This window comes from Talpa occidentalis, unplaced genomic scaffold (assembly GCF_014898055.3).
Source record: "Talpa occidentalis isolate TD23 unplaced genomic scaffold, MPIMG_talOcc4v2.1 talOcc4.3, whole genome shotgun sequence".
Lineage (NCBI taxonomy): Eukaryota > Metazoa > Chordata > Mammalia > Eulipotyphla > Talpidae > Talpa > Talpa occidentalis.
Window position 1 is genome coordinate 35549006 of NW_023603184.1, and position 18599 is coordinate 35567604.

The 18599-nt window shown below is 43.7% G+C and overlaps 1 protein-coding gene across 1 annotated transcript in view; it reads right to left on the reverse strand.

Moving 5' to 3' along the window:
* The window catches only part of LOC119254979 (tripartite motif-containing protein 5-like), a 37196-nt gene that overhangs the window by 10925 nt on the left and 7672 nt on the right, over positions 1–18599 (reverse strand). The window contains exons 2-4 of the mRNA XM_054699487.1: positions 18016–18509; positions 15718–15813; positions 14868–15098 (exon numbers count right to left, since the gene is read on the reverse strand). Coding sequence (XP_054555462.1) covers positions 14868–15098; positions 15718–15813; positions 18016–18438 — 750 coding nt within the window. The 5' untranslated portion in view covers positions 18439–18509. The remainder of the gene's footprint in view (positions 1–14867; positions 15099–15717; positions 15814–18015; positions 18510–18599) is intronic.

Consider the following 18599-nt stretch of genomic DNA (forward strand, 5'->3'; position numbering starts at 1 on the left):
ACCTGCTGTTGTTACATTGTTGTAAGCTGTCCTGTTTACCTCTGTGGGCCATGGGAGGAGTATTGAGACAGTCACCAAGAGAAGCAGAAGCAGGAGAGAGGCAGGAGAGAGAAGGGGAGAGAGAAGCCCAGAGTGAGGACTTGCCAGGGACTTGGACGCCTCCTGGACCCCAGAAACCCCTGCCTGCCGAGTACCTGTTTGCCAGAATACATGTAAAGCTTAAGAAAAGCCTGAGACATCCACAGAGGGCTCCTGAACTTCTCCTTTACCCAGTCTGCTGGGCTCATAGGAAACCTGCTCAGTGGTGCATCCTGCCCCTGCAGCAGGAGACTGTCATAGGGAGGAAGCAGGAGGTACCTGGAGCCTGGAGACATGGGAAGAAGCTGCACTTGCTTTTTCATCCTGGACTGGCTGAAAGGATGTGGGTGAGAGACCCAAGGGAAGGTGACAATGGAAGCTTTTATCTTGATTGTGATTTTTTTCTGGTTTCCTCCCAGACTTGTCTGGTCAGTTTCTGACCCTTGTCTATGGGTCCCCGACTAAAGGTGTTGGGGACTTGTGGCAGGCTTGTGGGCCTTTCTTTGGCCAATCCTGTTTGGCTGCACTTTTTCCCATGAGGGGATGGGTAACTTTGGGTGCTTGATTTGGAAACTATATTGTCTTCTCTGTATTGCACACTGATTGTATTGAAGTTCTTTTCCATAGACAGTCTTATGTTTTGGCTTGGTGTGGCAGATGGCAGAAATATTGAGAGCAGGTAGGTTTATCCCCACCTGTGTGATACATCATAATCCAAACGTACAAATTCCTAATATTGAAGCTTTAAAATTCTAGTCCTTATTCTAAAGCCAGTCAGCATAACAGGCTTCCCTTTTCTTGGAGCAAGACTGATACTGTATTTTCTATCCAAAGAAACGTATGTGATTACTTCAGAAACTTTCTCTGCGGTATCAACAAGAAGGTTGTTTGTCTATTTAGTTTAAAAAAGTGTACCTCTTTTAGAGAATTTTCTCAGAAATTCATTGAACAAAAAACTTGCCTAAGCTAAGAAATGGAGCAGGTTTCTTTGAGCACATCCACCATGCAATTGAGCTAGAGAATTCACAGCGGGTGCTGGTTAATAGCGTCATTACTTTTTGATGTCCGGAGGAATAACACCACTATTGCCTTGGAAGGTGTTTATCAGGAACAACTACAAGGATCATACAAGAATGTAAAGAATCACCTGGACTATTATATGTCTGTGCAGAACACGATGTGTTGAAAGGAAAAGGTGCACATGATACACTGGATAGAGAAGCACATGCTTCTGAGCACCTCTGTCAGGCAGGAAAAGGAGACGCCTGCCAAGTGCACTGCCCATCTGAAGCTGCTTGCAATGGCTCAAGCACAAGCAGTTCTGTAAACGCATCTATCCCAGTTCAGCCAGCTAGAAACAGTTGGCTTCACTGCATGGAAAGCAGGCTATGTGACAGAATCTTTCTGCATTACTGTCCACTAAAGTTACGTTTTAACCTTCCTGAAAGTGAAGAGTGAAAGCAATCTATTGGCCAGTGAGATGTTTCTCATCCTTCCTGCCCTGCAAGTAAGTTGTTCCAGCAACAATGGAATAGGACCGAGCATCAGAAATGAACCAACACTTGTATGGACAATTTATAGAACAGAGGAGTCAAGAATAAACAGCAGAGAGAGGAAAGTCTCTTCAGCAACTTATTCGGGGAAAACTAAAATGCCACATGCTAAAGAAGGAAACTAGAGAACTATGTCACATCTTACACAAAAGATAACTCAAAATGAATTAAAGACTTGGATGGCAATCTTTGAAACCACAAAATACATAGAGGAAAACAAACAAAACCCTCCATGCCATTCGCTTAGGGATGTCTTTGTGTATTTTTCTCCAATGATATAGACACGAAACAATATAAATAAATGGGACTACATGAAACAAAAAAGTCTTCTGCACAGTGAAAAAATCTATCATTAAAACAAAAAGACATCTACTTGAATGGAGAAAATATTTGCACATCATACGTTATGCGTAAGAGAACTGGGGTGTATGGCAGAGGTATGGGTGAGAGGATTCACCAGAGACAGCCTGAGGAGCAGGACAGGGGGATCAACTCAAATACACTGCTGAGGGGAACAGCGGGCGAGACCGGAGTGGTCTGCTGGGCCCATGTGGTTTAGCTCCCTTGCTGAGGATCAAACTCATGATGCAGTGGCTGGCACTGAGCCATGTTTTAAAACTCATGTTGAAAAATTGTGTGAATTGTGAATTCAGGATTCCTACTCACCCAGGTTTCCAGAAATCACTTGACAGGAGCTGATATCTCTCAGCTAAATCTAATATCTCACACGAGAATCCCATGATATTAACCAAGGACATGTAGTAGTTCAGGGACTCACAGGGAGAGGAGGAATACTTGTCACACTCTCTCAGCTACCAATTCCCTGCAGTTCAGTCACATAAAGTACATAAAAAAATACATCTATTAATATCTCTCCTTCAACAGCTATCTGGGTACAGGGGAAAGTTCCCTTACCACCGTGAGTTGTTCTGAGACTAGATGCATAAATGAACATCAGACAAATGAGTATGAGAAAAACACCAAATTGAATAGGATGTGTAGAGAGAATCATACAGCAGTAAATTCTAAAGTAAATGGAAGACAGCAAGGGCTTATATCCTATTATAAGGGAATTGAGTCACCAGGGAGAGAGGAGAGGGTTTTACATCATGAGGAAATGACTTCATATGACAGAACATTGCCTTTGATTGTTTGCCTTCCTTAAGACAGGTTTCTCCTATTTAAAAAAATATTTCTGCAGAGATCCCTATACTTAGGAAAACTTAACTTTTCGAGTAATGGTAACAGTTTCTCATGAAACTGGTTCTCACAGGATCTTAATGGACCTTCTTTCCATTTACCACATATTGAAATGGCTACTCTGGATCTAGGAAATCCTGTCTAACTTTTGGGGGAAGGGGGCAACAGATCTACAGCACCATGCTCTCTATCTTCAGTATGAACATGAGGGTGGAATCCGTTCAGAACATCATCCACTGGCTTAGAGTTTGCTCCTTCCCATTCTTGCCTCTGGCCTACACCCCAGTTCTTGTATGCATAAATAAATAAAAGCAAATCTTAAAAAAACAGAAAATTATATATTCTATTTCAAAGAAAAGCAAAAGGAGTAATATTTAAAGTAGATTAATATTCATTCTTTAATATCCATGATTTCAACCCAGAGAGAAAATTAATAGATACTAATCTGCATCAGTGCTCATGTTCTAGGAAATGAGAAATCACAGAATTTTATCATTTAATTCCTACATCATTTCTATCAGTTCAGCCTCAGTATTGCTATTTCTAATGAGAAACTGAATCCAAAAAAAGCTAGTTTAAAAAGGACTAGTAAGAAGCATTATCACCCTGATAATGAAATTCTGTCTGATTTCAAAGTTTAGGTTTTTAACTGTCCAGAGTGTTCGCTCTCTACATCATTTTACCCGCAAGAGCAGCCTGGTCATGAAAGAGCTCACCCTGACTCTAGCCATTACAATGACTGCCCGTGTTCGTTGATAGGAACTATAATGAGCATTCACCTCTACTTCCTGGCACCCGAGGTTTCCCATGGTGTGCCCAGCTTCTTCAACAGATCAGCATCTTCTGGCGTCTCCCTCCCCACCCAACATCCTAGGGAAAATGCTCCTACCTTTTCTTTGGGGACATACTCAAGAGAAGGCGCTTGTGCTGGAGAAATACAGAGTCAGTTCCAATACTGCCTCTTCCACTCATTAGCCATGGGAGGCTGAGCACTGACTCCTACTGAGACCCAGGGCAAGTTAGGGTTAAGTATGTAGCTTCAGGCAGGGTTCAAGCAGGGACTAGGGAGACTTAAGGGAGGCCCCTGAGATAAGGGCAGAAAAATTCAGGAGGGCCAGTGCCAGCAGTAAAAGCAAATTTTAGGAGACCAAGAACAGGGAGGTAAACTACTAAGATAGGAGCTGGGAAAATGGGCACCTCTGCCCAGAGGAGTATAGCCACTAGGAGGAAGAGCCAATCACAAAAAAGGACGATAAGATTTTAGTATGGGGGGATGGAGGGGAGGTTTAATTATCCCTAGATAGGCCTTCCTTGCCCCTCCCAAGTACAGCATACTGGGAAGTTCTTGCTTTCTTCCTTCAAATAACCTTGTCCTTACTTTCTTAAGGTTTGTTTCTGATACTCATCTAAAATGTCTGAAAATTCCTTTTTTATAGTTTTGTGGGACAAGAACCTGTGGTGGCTCAAGGGCTAAAGTCACAATGCACAGCGGCATCAATAAGTTTATATATTCTTTCAGCTATCTGTTAGGAATTCCTTCTTCATACGATATTTTTGAAGATTGCCTAGGATAAAGAAACTGTATATCTATGTGCGTACATACACACACATAGATACACATATGTGTGCGTGTGTAAGTGTGTGACTATCCCATTCCCAGCCCAAGCACTTTCTTTTTCATCTTTCTGGAACATTATTACCCCTCTGTATATTGCTGTGTGCTCTGTGCAAGAACCTGCTCTAGTTTACAATGCATATTTTTCTAAGAAGAGTGTGTGTTTTTGCTCCTCTTGGTAAATCTATTCCTCTTGTTGATTTTGAAACTGAGTAGAAGACTGCACGGGGTGATATGTGTGGTGGGACACAATTGGCACACATCAGGTTTTCTGACCCCAGGACTCACAGGGTTTTCTGATCTTTTCCTGAGAAGAGAGTGAAATTGGAAGCAAATTAAAAGTCTCACATTCTTTTCAGCAGAAGATTGTCTGAGTAGAGGAGATTCTGTTAAAAAATAGAAGCCTTCCGGGCCTCCCCAGTGGCGCTGCGGGTTGAGCGACAACTGGTGAAGCTGTCCACAGACTTGGCGCTATGTGTTCGATCCAGGCCGGCCAGCGATGATCCCACATGGCACAGCAGACATCCCCTGTCTGGCCCGCTCCTCCTCTCAGCAGTTTATTTTAGTCAGTCTGCCTGTTCTGTTCCCCACTCTGTCTCTGGTGAATCCTCTCACCCTCCTATACCTCTGGCCTGTACCCCAGCTTTTGTATAAAAATAAAGAAAAAATAAAGAAAAACAAAAGACAAAACAAAAAAGTAGAAACCTTCCAATATATAGCTCTTTTCAGATGCATATAGAAATTAACATTTTTATTTCCCTGTAACTAAGTACTTCATTCTGAACTGGAGGACTGGGCATTCCAGGAAATAGTCATTTGTTAATCATTCCAGAGTACAGATTTGTTTTCTAGTGAGGCACAGACTTCATAGTCAGAGCAATGGAGTGATGGAAAGGCAAAAGCAAGGGGAAAACTTTGATCAATTTTGCCAGTGCCCACAAATGCATCCTAAAATATAGGTACAAACACATAAACACACAGAAGCACTTTCCACCTTGGAACCTGTTTCATCAAAAGTCATTCCAAAGTGGTGAGGGGGGAATTTCGGGGCGGGGGGTGGTGGCAAGCAGGAGAGCAGCAGTTACTCTCTGACCAACAATGTACTTATATATATATATTTTTTTATAGAGGCATGTTTTTATTTATTTGTTTGTTTATACATGCACTTGGTACAGTCAGAATTGCGGGAGGGCAAGAGAATTCGCGAGAGCCAGAGCGGGGAGCAGAGCAGGCAGAAGGACCGAAGTACACTGCTGAGGGGAGCAGCGGGCGGCAGGAGAGGTCTGCACGCCATGTGGGACCCTCCTCCGGTGGCCGGGGAGCAGCCGGGGATCGAACCAGCGCTGCAGAGGCTGCGCGGCAGCTTCACAACCCAGCGCTCAACCGCTGCGCCACCGGGGAGGCCCCACTTTTATTTCTAGTGAACTCTGTGGTAATGAGCTGAAAAAAAAATACCCAAAGACACCAGGATTCCAGCAAGCCCTCAATCATCATCTATCGTAGAAATAGTTCCCCTCCTATCACAGGAAGAAAAGACACGTGGCCTGAAGCTCTGCATTACTGTCCATAATTGCAAAGTTAGTCTGACCAGGACAAACACTTACTGACACCATTGTTAAATCCCAAAAGTGTACTTCTTACTCTTTCAATGAAGCAGCAGCTGGGTAAACAGAACTCAAATTCAGAATTTCCATGAAATAGAATTACTGCAGGTAAATGAAAAACTTAAGACCAGCGGGCTATACAGAACCATTTATTTCATAATAAGCTAAAATTCAAAGACCATGTAAAATTTAGTCAAGTTCCATTTCTAAAACAAAGCCAGAGTAACCCTGTTGAAAGAAAACTAATACATATTCTTAGTGTGAAAGGATACTGTGCAAAGAAAGATGAAAGCGTTAACAGTTTCCAGTAAAACACCCCAAGTTATTCAATCCTCGAAGGTAAGTGTCCAGTCAAACAGGATTGGCCCAAAGCAGGCCACTGAAGCCCAAAGCTTGCCACCAGTCTAAGGCACCTTCTGGCAAGGAACCACAGAAAATAGTCATCAGGTGGCAAGCAAGTCCGGAAGGAAAATTGCAAAATAAAGTACAAATCAAGGTAATGGCTGCCATTGTCGGCCTCCACCCACCACCCCTCTCCCAAGTATCTCTCCATGTCTCAGATTCCACAAGTCCTTCCGTGTCCCCCAAGTCCACGGTGTAAGTCCAAAGCTGAGAAGCGAGCAGGCCTCCTTCCTCACGTGCCTCTGCTCCACATGCTTCCTCCAGTCTCCCTCTGGGGATCTCCTCCCAGTTGTCTTCAGCTTCTCCTCCCCACTAGCTCTGCCCTTCATTATGTGAGGCAGGGAACACAGAACCTCCATTTTTACAAAGATCACACTCTGTAGCAATTTCATTTCTCACAATGTGGGGCAGTTGTGCTTTTTTGACCAACATGAATTTAAGAAAATCAGCAAGCAACTGTAAACCAGAGAAACACTGGGCTGGGGAAGGGGGAAAAGAGGAGTAAGTAGCATCAAAACAAGGGGGGTGGGGCCTCCCCGGTGGCGCAGAGGTTGAGCGCTGGGTTGCGAAGCTGTCCGTCAGCCTCTGCAGCGCCGGTTCGATCCCCGGCTGCTCCCCGGCCACCGGAGGAGGGTCCCACATGGCGCGCAGACCTCTCCGATGCCCGCTGCTCCCCTCAGCAGTGTACTTCGGTCCTTCTGCCTGCTCTGCTCCCCGCTCTGGCTCTGGTGAATTCTCTCACCCTCCCGCGCTTCTGACTGTACCCAGTGCTTGATGAATGTATGTATAAATCAATCAATCAATCAATCAATAAATCTTTAAAAAAAAAAAAAAAACAAGGGGGTGGGAATTGTTCAGGGACTATAACCAAGATGAAAATGCACACATTATGCAAAAATGAAAAATGATGTAAAAATGTATAAAAAAATAAAAATAAAAATGAAGGAAATTAACACAGCTTTTAAGTATTTATTCCAGGTTAAACTGCTGGTATATGGAGTGACAAGACATGAATTTAAACACGCTGGGCGCCTCCCTGGTGGCGCAGGTGTTTGAGAGCCGTACTGTGAAGCTGTCCTCAAACTCTGCAGCGCTGGTTCAATCGCAGCCCGCCAGTGAGAATCCCACATGGCGCAGCAGACCTCTCTTGTCTCACCTGCTGCTCCCTCAGCAGTGTATTACAGTCAACCTGCTTGTTCTGTTCTCCATTCTGTCTCTGGTGAATCCTCTCACCCTCCCATGCATCTGGCCTGAACCCCCGTTCATACATAAATAAATAAATCTATAAAAAAATTAAAAAAAAACACTCTGGACACAACATCCTCTCTTAGTACCTATCATTTATGATATTTACTACTTAATGCCTTTATTTTCTCAGTCAATGGCAGAGAAAATGAGATCGCAAACACTTGACAGAGGGCGGGAGGCCTCATTTTTCCTCGGGAGAATAGAAATTAATAAATTAAGAGTCTCTCCTAATGTGCATGACATTTAGGAAAAATCTGACACAAGGTAAGTGATACACCCTGTTGATAAATAAAGGATGTCAAAATGCAAAAGAAAGGAGGCAGCAAGAAAAAGGTGGCAGAATGTTGGAAATAAGCTCAGTGCCTTAGATGCCCCCAAGGCAAAAGGCACTCCAGGGAAGTGCATGAGGGCTCAAGAGGCTCAGGGGCCTGGTACGCAAATAGTCATGGGGAATGTACAATCCAGAGGATTCAAATATGGAAGAATACTCGTAGGAAAGCAACACTTGGAGTATTCATAGATGAGTGATCCATGGTTTGTGACATTGTAAAAGGAGACAGTGCCCGCCTCATAGTCTAGGAAAACCCCAACACGACTGGGAGGGACTGTCATGGAAAGAGACAAGATCTTCGGTTTCTTGGAGTGAGTGTCCTTATCAAAAGCACGATACTCTGATCCATACTCTAACCCTATAGCCCATATGTTTCGTGCAGGCTGTAATCCAGCATAAAAATCTTGTTGAACAATAAGCGCACGAGCTCTCATGGCAAACAGCTTTGAATGTGCTTTGTAATGGTTTTCCCCACACACCCCAGGATCCAGGAACGTTTTTTGGATACATCTACCTCCCAGTAATGTTTCCCATTTGTGAGAAGTGGTGATCCCACGACAGAATAATCATAATAGCAATTCCCATTTCTAACTGGATTGTTGTCACACAAATATCTCAGTTCTTTCTTATTTGCAGAAATCTCAACACAGTGTCCATTGATGGCCCGATTCAAGGTGACATCAACTGCAGAAAAATTAAAGGTTTGGGTGAGGGACAGGAAGTGTCCTTATACATGACATTGCGAGAAAAATCATGAGAATAACTTAGCAGGAAATGGAAAGAATTTTGGTTTTAGGGAGAAATAAAACACTGCAGACTCAGTCTGTGTATTAGAATGAGAAACATGAGTTTTAAAATATGAGCTCTATTAGAAATCAAAAAATTCAGAAAGATGACATGAATAGAGTAGAGAAGTTTGATGACACGAAGATTTATCCTTACCCCAGTAGCATCGCACACTCGCCAGGTCTGAAATGATTAGAAAAAAGAAATCTAAATTGGTAAATCTAAGCGAAGGACACAGCACTGAACTCTATCTCCTCTCCAGATTAAGGGAAGTTCCTGGAACTATGGCAGGGAGTAAACTAGTAAATAAGGGTACTGCTGACTCCTGGCTGATCTCCACTCAACAGGACATTTCCTCAGCCACGGTCGCCAGGGCCCCAGCATCAACGGCCACACCGAAAAGCTGCGTTTCTTCCTCACTTGGTCCCTGCCATTGCAACACCCCCCCCCCACCCCGAGTCACCCAGCCTGCTGACCCCGCCTCACCAGTAAGCCCTCGCAGCATCCCTCTCATATCCGGAGCTTGGTACACACGTCTTAGTTGTTCGGGAAAAGTTTTGGGCTCCTTCAGAGTGAAATCCCAACACCTAGAATGAGAAACATAGATCCCCACACCTCTAATATTGTCCTGTCAAAACTACTGACTTCTTATCACTTCACTCCAAGCAATGCACTTGAAATCTACCTGGAAACTATGAGAAAAAAAGTAAATACTGACCTCAGAGTCAGAAAAAAATGGGCTGATATCTAACTCTATGTGACGCTGGGAACAACTTGACCTCTAAAGAGCAGATTCTTCCTTACAAAGTTAAATCATTAATATCTATCCCTCTACTTGCTATAAACCATATGAAATTATGTGTAATAACAGATTTGACAAAATAAACTTTATTACCTTAAAAAAAGGAATGTGTGGGGCCTCACCGGTGGCCAGCGGTTGGCGCTAGGTTGCGAAGCGGCCCGCACCTCCCGCGGCGCCTGTCGATCCCCAGCTGCTCCCTGGCCAACCGGAGGGGGTCCCACATGGCGCGCAGACTCCCTGCCGCCCGCTGCTCCCCTCAGCAGTGTACTTCGGTCCTTCTGCCTGGTCATCCGCTCTGGCTCTGGTGAAATCTCTCAGCTTCTGACTGTACCCAGTGTTTGTATGAATAAAAATAAATAAAATCTTTTAAAAAAAAAAAAAAAAAAAAAAAAAAAAGGAATGTGTGGAAAAGTCACCACATGCATTTGGGATCCAGAGAGAAAAACAGAAGGAAGGCTCCAGAACCTGGCTCCTGGGTGTATGAGCTACATCAAGTTTGGAACACTCCCTGGAGACAACCAAGATTTCAAACTCTACTCCCCACTAGGGAGGCCCTCAGAATAACATTTAAGACTCAGGCTCTCTGAGAATAATTGCAAACATTTGGAAAAGAATACATGATGATCTCCAGCCAAACAGTGGTCTGGATTTTATGTGTTCAGAAAGAGGTCGATGCTGCCAGGCAGGCATAAATTTAAAGTAAGATGCTGCCTCTTGATACTTGGGGCCAGAGTGTGTGAGGAGATGAATCACTTTCTTACAGCTGGGCCCAAATATCCCACAATATAGGAGATGAACTATAGATATAAAGGTATTGTTGCTAATTCTGGGTGCATGGCAGAAAAAGAAGATCTGGGCTTCCCCCTATAAAAGTCAAGCACCTATGATGTGCAAGAACCCTAGATATAAGCACACAGAGTGTATAAAATTTATGAGGTTACAGGGCGTCTCCAGTGGCGCGGCGGTTGAGCGCTGGGTTGCGGGGCTGCCCGCAGCCTCTGCAGCACCACTTTGATCCCCTGCCACCGGGTAGGGGTCCCACATGGCACGCAGACCTCTACTGCTGCCCACTGCTCCCCTCAGCAGTGTGCTTCGTCACTCTGCCTGTTCTGCTCCCCGCTCTGCTCTGGTGAATTCTCTCACCCTCCCGTGCTTCTGACTGTACAAAGTGCTTGTATAAATAAATAGATAAATCTGTAAAAAAAAAAAAAAAGAAAGAAGCTTAAAAAATTATCCTTAAAAAAAATTTATGAGGTTACAGAGGTCTGATAACTCAAGGCCTTGATTTTTTTTACTTATTAATTTTTTTTATATCCATGGTTATAGTAGTTTCCCATGGATCTCCCACCATGAATAGATCCATTCATCTATTTTGGGGTATTTGGGTTTTTTCCAATCTTGGCTGCTGTAAATAGTTCTGCAATAAACATAGGAGTCAGTTTTCCTTTCAAATTAGTGTTTTTGTGTTCTTTGGGTAGATTCCTAGGAGTGGGATCACTGGATCAGATGGAAATAAGGTTTTAGTGTTATCAGGAAGCTCCATTAAGGTTTCCATAGTGGCTGGACCAGTTTACAATCCCCCCAGCAGTGTAAGAGTGATCCTTTATTTCCACATCCTGTCTTGCATTTGTTGTTTCCCTTTTTTTTTTTTTTTTTTTTTTTTTTTGGTGCAGGCCATTCACACTAGAGTGAGGTGGTATCTCATTGCGGTTTTGATTTGGATTTCCCTGGTAACTAGCGATGTTGAACATTTTTCATATGCCTATTGGCCATTTGTCAAATACTTTATCTTTAAAGCTACTACTGACCAAAAACTTGTCAGCTTCCTACCATCTTCATTCCTTTCCGTAGTATCTGATCCATTTTCAACTCATTTTTTATAAACAGGAATTTAAGACAAATGTATACCCATATTTCTCTGCCCACAATGATACTTCGTTGTTAGTGAACACGAGGTTACTCTAAAATCATTAGGCATCTCTCCACAGCACAGAAAGACCATCTCTGGCCTCCCACACATACCTTTGTATGATGTCAGTCACATCCTAGGCGAAAAGAAAAATAAAATTAATTATTTTTAAAAAATCATGTGTCAAGAAGTAATAGGTTCTCTCCACTTATAAGGCCTCATCATATCTCCTTTGCCCCCTGATTAGGGGGGTAGAGTTGGTCCCATTGTCAGAGACAAATGCAAAGATAAGACCTAGGCCAGACATTCCAGAACTCATGTGATGCTGTCAGGTTTCCCCAAGAGGTAGAAACAGTTTTGACTCTTGTGGAAGTCAAGTATGTATCTGGAGATGAGTCATACTTGTAAGGAAAACTAGAAACCCATAATTTTATTCCCCAAATGCCAGACTCCCTCTGAAATGACTTAATAATTAATAGTCTTTCATGTATTCAGCCGAAATGGAATGTATGTGCTACTATTGTCAAGCATTATGCCAGGCTTAGGGGAATTTAAAAAATTATAATACTCTTCAAGAAGTTTGCATAACCTTTTATGAGGTGCACACAGACACCATTAATGTAGGTGCTTTTCCTGTCTCTCTCTCCTCACATTAAACTCTCTCTATAAGTGACTTCATCCAGTCCCTTGAATTTTACACACACATATGTGAAGCTGATTGACTATTTTTACTCAGTTTTTTCTCTAAACTGCATATTAATATATTCATTAGAAAAGTAACAGAAACCAGTAACTTAGAATGTCTCATCTGTAACTTCACCAAGTTGTTAAATCAATGCAATTTAAGAAAAAAAAAAAAAGGGACTCCCCGGTGGCGCAGCGGTTGAGCGTTGGGTTGCGAAGCTGCCCACGGCCTCTGCGGCGCCGGTTGATCCCCGGCTGCTCCCCGGCCACCAGAGGAGGGTCCCACATGGCGTGCAGACCTCTCCTGCCGCCCGCTGCTCCCCTCAGCAGTGTACTTCGGTCCTTCTGCCTGCTCTGCTCCCCGCTCTGGCTCTGGTGAATTCTCTCACCCTCCCGCGCTTCTGACTGTACCCAGTGCATGTATAAACAAAACGAACAAACAAACAAATAAATAAATAAAACATGCCTGTATTAAAAAAAAAAAAAAAGACACACACACACACATTCCAAGGTAAATAGGAAAAAAATTGCAAAAACAGTTGAAAATAAGTTGGATTGAATGAAAATCAAATCAAAACAATAATAATATATGGAATACAGTTAAAGCAATACATTTATATTATTAAACACTAAACCAGAAAAGATGTTTTCTAAATTTCCATTTTAAGAAACTAGAAAAGGAACAGTAAGCTAACCACGTACAACACACACCCACTAAAATATGAGAGAACAGAAACAAATAATTAACATAAAAGAAATTAATGAAAATCTAAAAGTTTGTTCTATAAAAATATCAATAAAATCGACGAGACATAAACTAAGAAAAAAGGGAAAAAGCAAATCACTACAATTAAAAATAAAAGAGGGGGCCTCCAGTTGGCGCAGCAGTTGAGCGCTGGGTTGCGAAGCTGCCCGCAGCCTCTGCAGCGGTTCGATCCCCGGCCTCTCCCAGGCCACCCCCCACCCCAGGCCACTGGAGGAGGGTCCCACATGGCACACAGACCTCTCCTGCCACCCGCTGCTCCCCTCAGCAGTGTCCTTCGGTCCTTCTGCCTGTTCTGCTCCCTGCTCTGGCTCTGGTGAATTCTCTCACCCTCCTGCGCTTCTGACTGTACCCGGTGCTTATATAAATAAATAAATCCAAGAAAGAGAGAGAGAGAGAGAGAGAGAGACAATGAAAGAGAGAGAGAAAGAGAGAAAGTAAGAAAACAGGCGAATTCTCTCACCCTCCCGTGCTTCTGACTGGACCCAGTGCTTGTATAAATAAATAAATAAATCTAAAAAAAAAAAAAAAAGCCAAATAGCATAGACAACATGGGTTATTTCTCTTTTCAGTTTGGAGTCCCCGTGAAGCACCTTGGTTTTGCTTGGTATCAAAGGGACATTACGGTGAATATTGTAGGAATTGAAGGGATGAGAAAGAATCATTATGAGTATCTTTGCATCTACAAAGCACACAACTTAGACAAACTCCTATGAAGACACACATTGCCAAAAACGACACAAAAACTTATTTTAAAAAATTAAACAAGTAAATTATATATATTTAGTTCCATACATATATAATTATATACACACATATATGTACCCTTCACACAAAAAGGCCAGAATAAGACATCATTTGTGAATTCCACTGAGTAATTAAAAATAAATACCAGGCCTTCAATAATTCTTCTCAGAAAATAGATAAACAAGGGGGAAAATCTCTACTCATTCCATGAGGGGGAAAAAATGCTTGTTAAGACTCTGAAGTGCATTTGTTCATCTGGACTAAGCTTCACTCGATTTAACTAATGAATGGGTAACACTAGCACACAATAACAGGGATATCAAATACACCTGAATAAAATGCATCTTCATTCCAAGCTCACACAATTGCATTGTACTTGACACATTAATAAAAATGAGGTTTTCCCCTTGTTATTTACGCATTCAATTATTCCTATAAATGCAGGAAGCACACTGCAGAGCAGAAGACCTTAGTGTCACACCAAAAAGAGCACAGCAATACTGAAGGGGAGGGAAATCTGCCTGCATGGTTCTCATGTCTCAGATGCTGGGGCTTCTTTTGAGATCTTACTGTAACAGGGTGGTCCCCAGGAAAGAGGGAGGTTCCAAGTTCCCTGCCACACCCAAAGGAGGGTGGAGCTAAAGAGAAGAGAAGGAAGGAAGCATGATAGAGCCAGAAGGAGACCTGGAGGAGGCACATGGAGCAGAGAGACTCGTGAAGAAACTGCACTTGCCTTTTGGTCGTGGACTGGGTGACACAGATGAGGGTGAAACCCGTGGGGAGGTGACAATGGAGCTTTTACCTTGATTTTGGTTTTGTTCTTTTCCTTCCAGACTTGTCTGGTGGTTTGATCCTTTTCTGTGGGTCCCCACTGAAAGGTGCTTTGGACTTGTGCCAGGCTTTGGGGCCTTGCTCTGGGCCAATCCAGATTGGGGGGACTTCTACCCACCAGGGGATGGGCAACTGCGGGTGCTTGATTTGTAAACTATATTCTTTGTCTTTTCTGTATTGTTTCCTAATTGTATTAAATTCCTTCCCATTAAAGTCTCATATGTTTTGTGTTGATGCAGGGGATGGCAGAACCTATTTACAGCAGGCAGGTTTGTGGGATCTGGGCAGCTCCTCTCCCTGCCCTGTAACATTACCTGCAGCATGTCTATGTCTGATGCTTCCAATCGATGCTCCAGATCTGAGATGAGATCTTCTATCAACTGGCTCTGCTGAACGAGCTCACTCTCATCCTCTGCCAGTTTATGGAGAATGACTTCTTCCTCCTTATTCAGTTTTTGCAGCTCCTTCTGCTCCGCTGAGTCCAGAAGACCTCTCAGTTCTGCAAACTCTGCCTGGACACTTTGTCTCTCACTTTGTATTTGACTCTTAGGATGGAGAAAAGAGAGAGAAGTAGAACTAAACTATCAGGCAGAGACTAGGAAAGAGAACCAGCACCACTGTAAATGGAAAGTTCACACAGAAAAGTGAGACAGAGCAAGAGAACAATTCTTAAAGATGCTCTTCACCTACTACTTCCCCTCTGTTATATTCCAAAATAATTCCCTCAAGTCTGCAGCACTGAGTCCAACCCTGAGCCAAAACAGAGCAACTGGGTTGTCTCCACGTTCACACAGCTGGACTACTCCTGACCACACCACTCACCCTCTGCTGAAGTGGAACACTGGCCCAGAACCAGGAGCCATGGCCAAATGGCTTCCCCCAGAAGAGTCAAAGACTCAAACCACATGATGGGAATGGAACAGAGACTGCACTGCCATCCTGGCCAGTGTCCCTCCATATGAACCTTCCCTCCAAAAACCCATTCATCTGTGCCAGGTTCACTTTTCAATCCCCTTCTCCATCAGGGAAATGATGAAGAGAAGGATAATCAAATGACTGTGGGATTGTTAATGATCCAAGTATAAAAAGGTGGGAAGTCCTCATGTTATCACCCAAATTCTACCAGATTTCTGTCTAAATTCCTCAGAAAGAACCTCCTCCTACCTTCCAGGATATTCTCCTTTCTGTGACTTGAGCTTCCAAATGTCCAGCTTTCTGCAGCTTTTCCCTCATCTGCTCAAGGGCACTCTGGAGCTTCTCCTGTGAGAGGGGAATCAAGCCAGAGTCAAGCAATGGACTTTCTCAAAATCTGAATACATGGAGGAAGTAATCAGATGATCTCCAAACATAAGAGTCACAGAAACTTAAAATATCAATGAGAACTTATGACTTAGAAGAAAATCTGAAGTGTGAATGTATTAAGAACTAGTGTGCTTATGGTGACCAATGCAAGGAAAGTTATTTTGAGCTGGTCAACCGCGGGTGTAACTTGGAAACCACGCTGGGCGCCAAACTGTTACAGGGCAGCCCCGATACAAAACGGGTTGCCTGACTGAGGGTCCTCACCCACGCGCTTAAAAGCACTTATCAATACTCTACTGCAGGCACACGCAAAAGGTTAATAAAAGGTTTATTTACAAGGGAGGGGAAATGAGGAAATGTACAGCTCAGAGAGAAAAATGGGAGACAAAATTTTAAATGCGTCCTACCCGATCCGCCGATCTGGAATCCCAAAGGGCACTCTGCGAGCTGGCCATGAACCAGGAGCCATGAAGCCAGGAGGCGAGGTGAGAGCGAGAGACCCCAAGGCCCACATATTTGGTTTTTATACCCAACCTGGCTGCTTAACTCCACCCTCAGGCCCCAGCCACCTTCCCTTTGGTGGTTACGGGATTTGTTTTTCCCAATGTCTTGAAGACTTTGGTCTGAAGTGGGGGTGGGGTCCACAAAGCCTGTATGGGATTAGCGCAGAATATCCTTTCCCCCTAATAAACCTACCACTTAAAAGAAAATCTGAAGTGTGAATGTATTCAGTCTCAGGCAGAAGTCTGAGAGAAGTCACCATTCCTGCCCCAAGACAAGATGACTCTATTTGTCCTAGAGGAGAAATTTGATCCTACAGCAAAGAAACAACATCTCAATCTACCCAGTCCCTCAGTTACACTTCATGTGCAAAGAGAATGATGGGTTTTCATGGGCACTAGCCCCTCCTCCCCATTTAACACATGGTTCAAAAACATCTACTTCTCACTATAAATGGGTCTCTTGCAATCAGGCTGGAGGCACACAAATGTCCTCACCTTGAAAGGTGAGCCAAGTTTCTCTTCCCCCAGCTTTTTCCAAGCTGGAAAATTTTAATTTGTGTCCTCTTATTAGGTAGAACTAATGTAAATCAAAATTTTTGTGAGTGTCATAAGGAAGTGTTAGGTTAAAGAGATGAGCTAGATTTAGCAACATCTCTAGAAATAAAACTATTTTTAAAGATTTTATTTATTTATTTATGCACAGTAGAACTGGGGTGTACGCCAGAGGTGAAGGGGGTGAGAGCATTCACCAGAAACAGAGTGGGATGCAGAACAGGAGAATCGGCTGAAATACACTGCTGAGGGAGCAGTGGGCAAGACAGAATCAGCTGTGCTATCTGTGGGTCAGCTCCTCCGCCCATGATCGAACTCAGACCATTGTGATGATAGGGCTGAGACTTTAACTCCTACGCCACCAGGGAGGCCTCCAGAACAAAACATTCCACGGTAAAAATCGATCTTAAGGTGAGGCAAATATATAAAGGCAAGGTTGTACCATATGAAAGTGTCCCCTCCTGGTCCCAGAGACCTCCTCCTCCCTCCTTGACACCCCAGGCTCCTAACCCATCCTTAACATCCTTAACCCATCCTTATGAATACTGGATCTGGGCCTCCCTCATGGCACAGGGGCTAAAGTCTCAGTGCTATCAAGTCATCCCCAGCTACAGTGGCATGAGTTCAATCCCCTGCCAGGAAGCTACCCACACGGCGCAGCAGACCTCTCCTGTCTCACCCGCTGCTCTGCTCAGCAGCGTATTTCAGTCAGTCCACCTGTTCTGTTCCCCATTCTGTCTCTGGTGAATCCTCTCAACCCCCACATCTCTGGCCTGTATCCAAGCGCTTGTATGCAAAAATAAATATTTAAAACTAAATAAACACTGTATCTATCCCATTTTATTTAAGTATTTAGAGTCATGTAAATTCTCCATGTGTACATTATTGAAGGTGGTCTTTTTCTCCTTGTAATCTGTGTGATGTTAATCTCGTTGCTCATCCAGCCCTAGAACTTAGAGGAAGGGGGAATTTTCCCTGTATCAACACCTTAGGAAGAAAAGAAATCACAGACCTCTGAGCTGTGGGGTGTGGTGAGAAGACAACCAAGAGGAGATTTCCCATCAACTATATATTCTCCTGTTTTAACTGCATCCTGCTCTCCTACCTGGTACTCCTTGACAATCTCCTCAATGAGGAAGGTCTGGTGACCACGGTGCTCCTGAGTCCGCTCACAAAGCCAGCAAATGACTTGCCCATCCTGCTTACAGAAGAGCAGGAGTTTCTCTCCATGGCGCTCACAGAGCTCTTTCTTCTGCTCCCCCTCCGGGCTCATCTTGACTCCTCTGAGCTGCTCTGCTATGTTGGCCAGATGCAGATTAGGCCGCAGGTGCCCAGGCTCATAACTGATTCTGCACACAGGGCAGCTGCTCTTCTCTTCCTGGGTTGCCGTGGACTCCTTGTTGTTTGCAGTGATGCAGGCTTGGCAGAAGCTGTGGCCACAGTCTAGGCATAGGGGCTCTTTCAAGAGGTCCAGGCAGATGGGGCAGGTCACCTCCTCCTGGATGTTCACTAAGATGTTTGATGCCATAGCTGTTGCCCCTGCTGCTCACTATCCTGGCTTGAGTCTCTTGCTCCCAGATCCCTGTATATTTGAGAAGGCTGTATTGGAACAAATGAGAAAGCCAGGAAACAATTCTAATTGTATAGAAAACAAAGATAGGCTAAGATAAAATATTTAAGGAAAAAAAG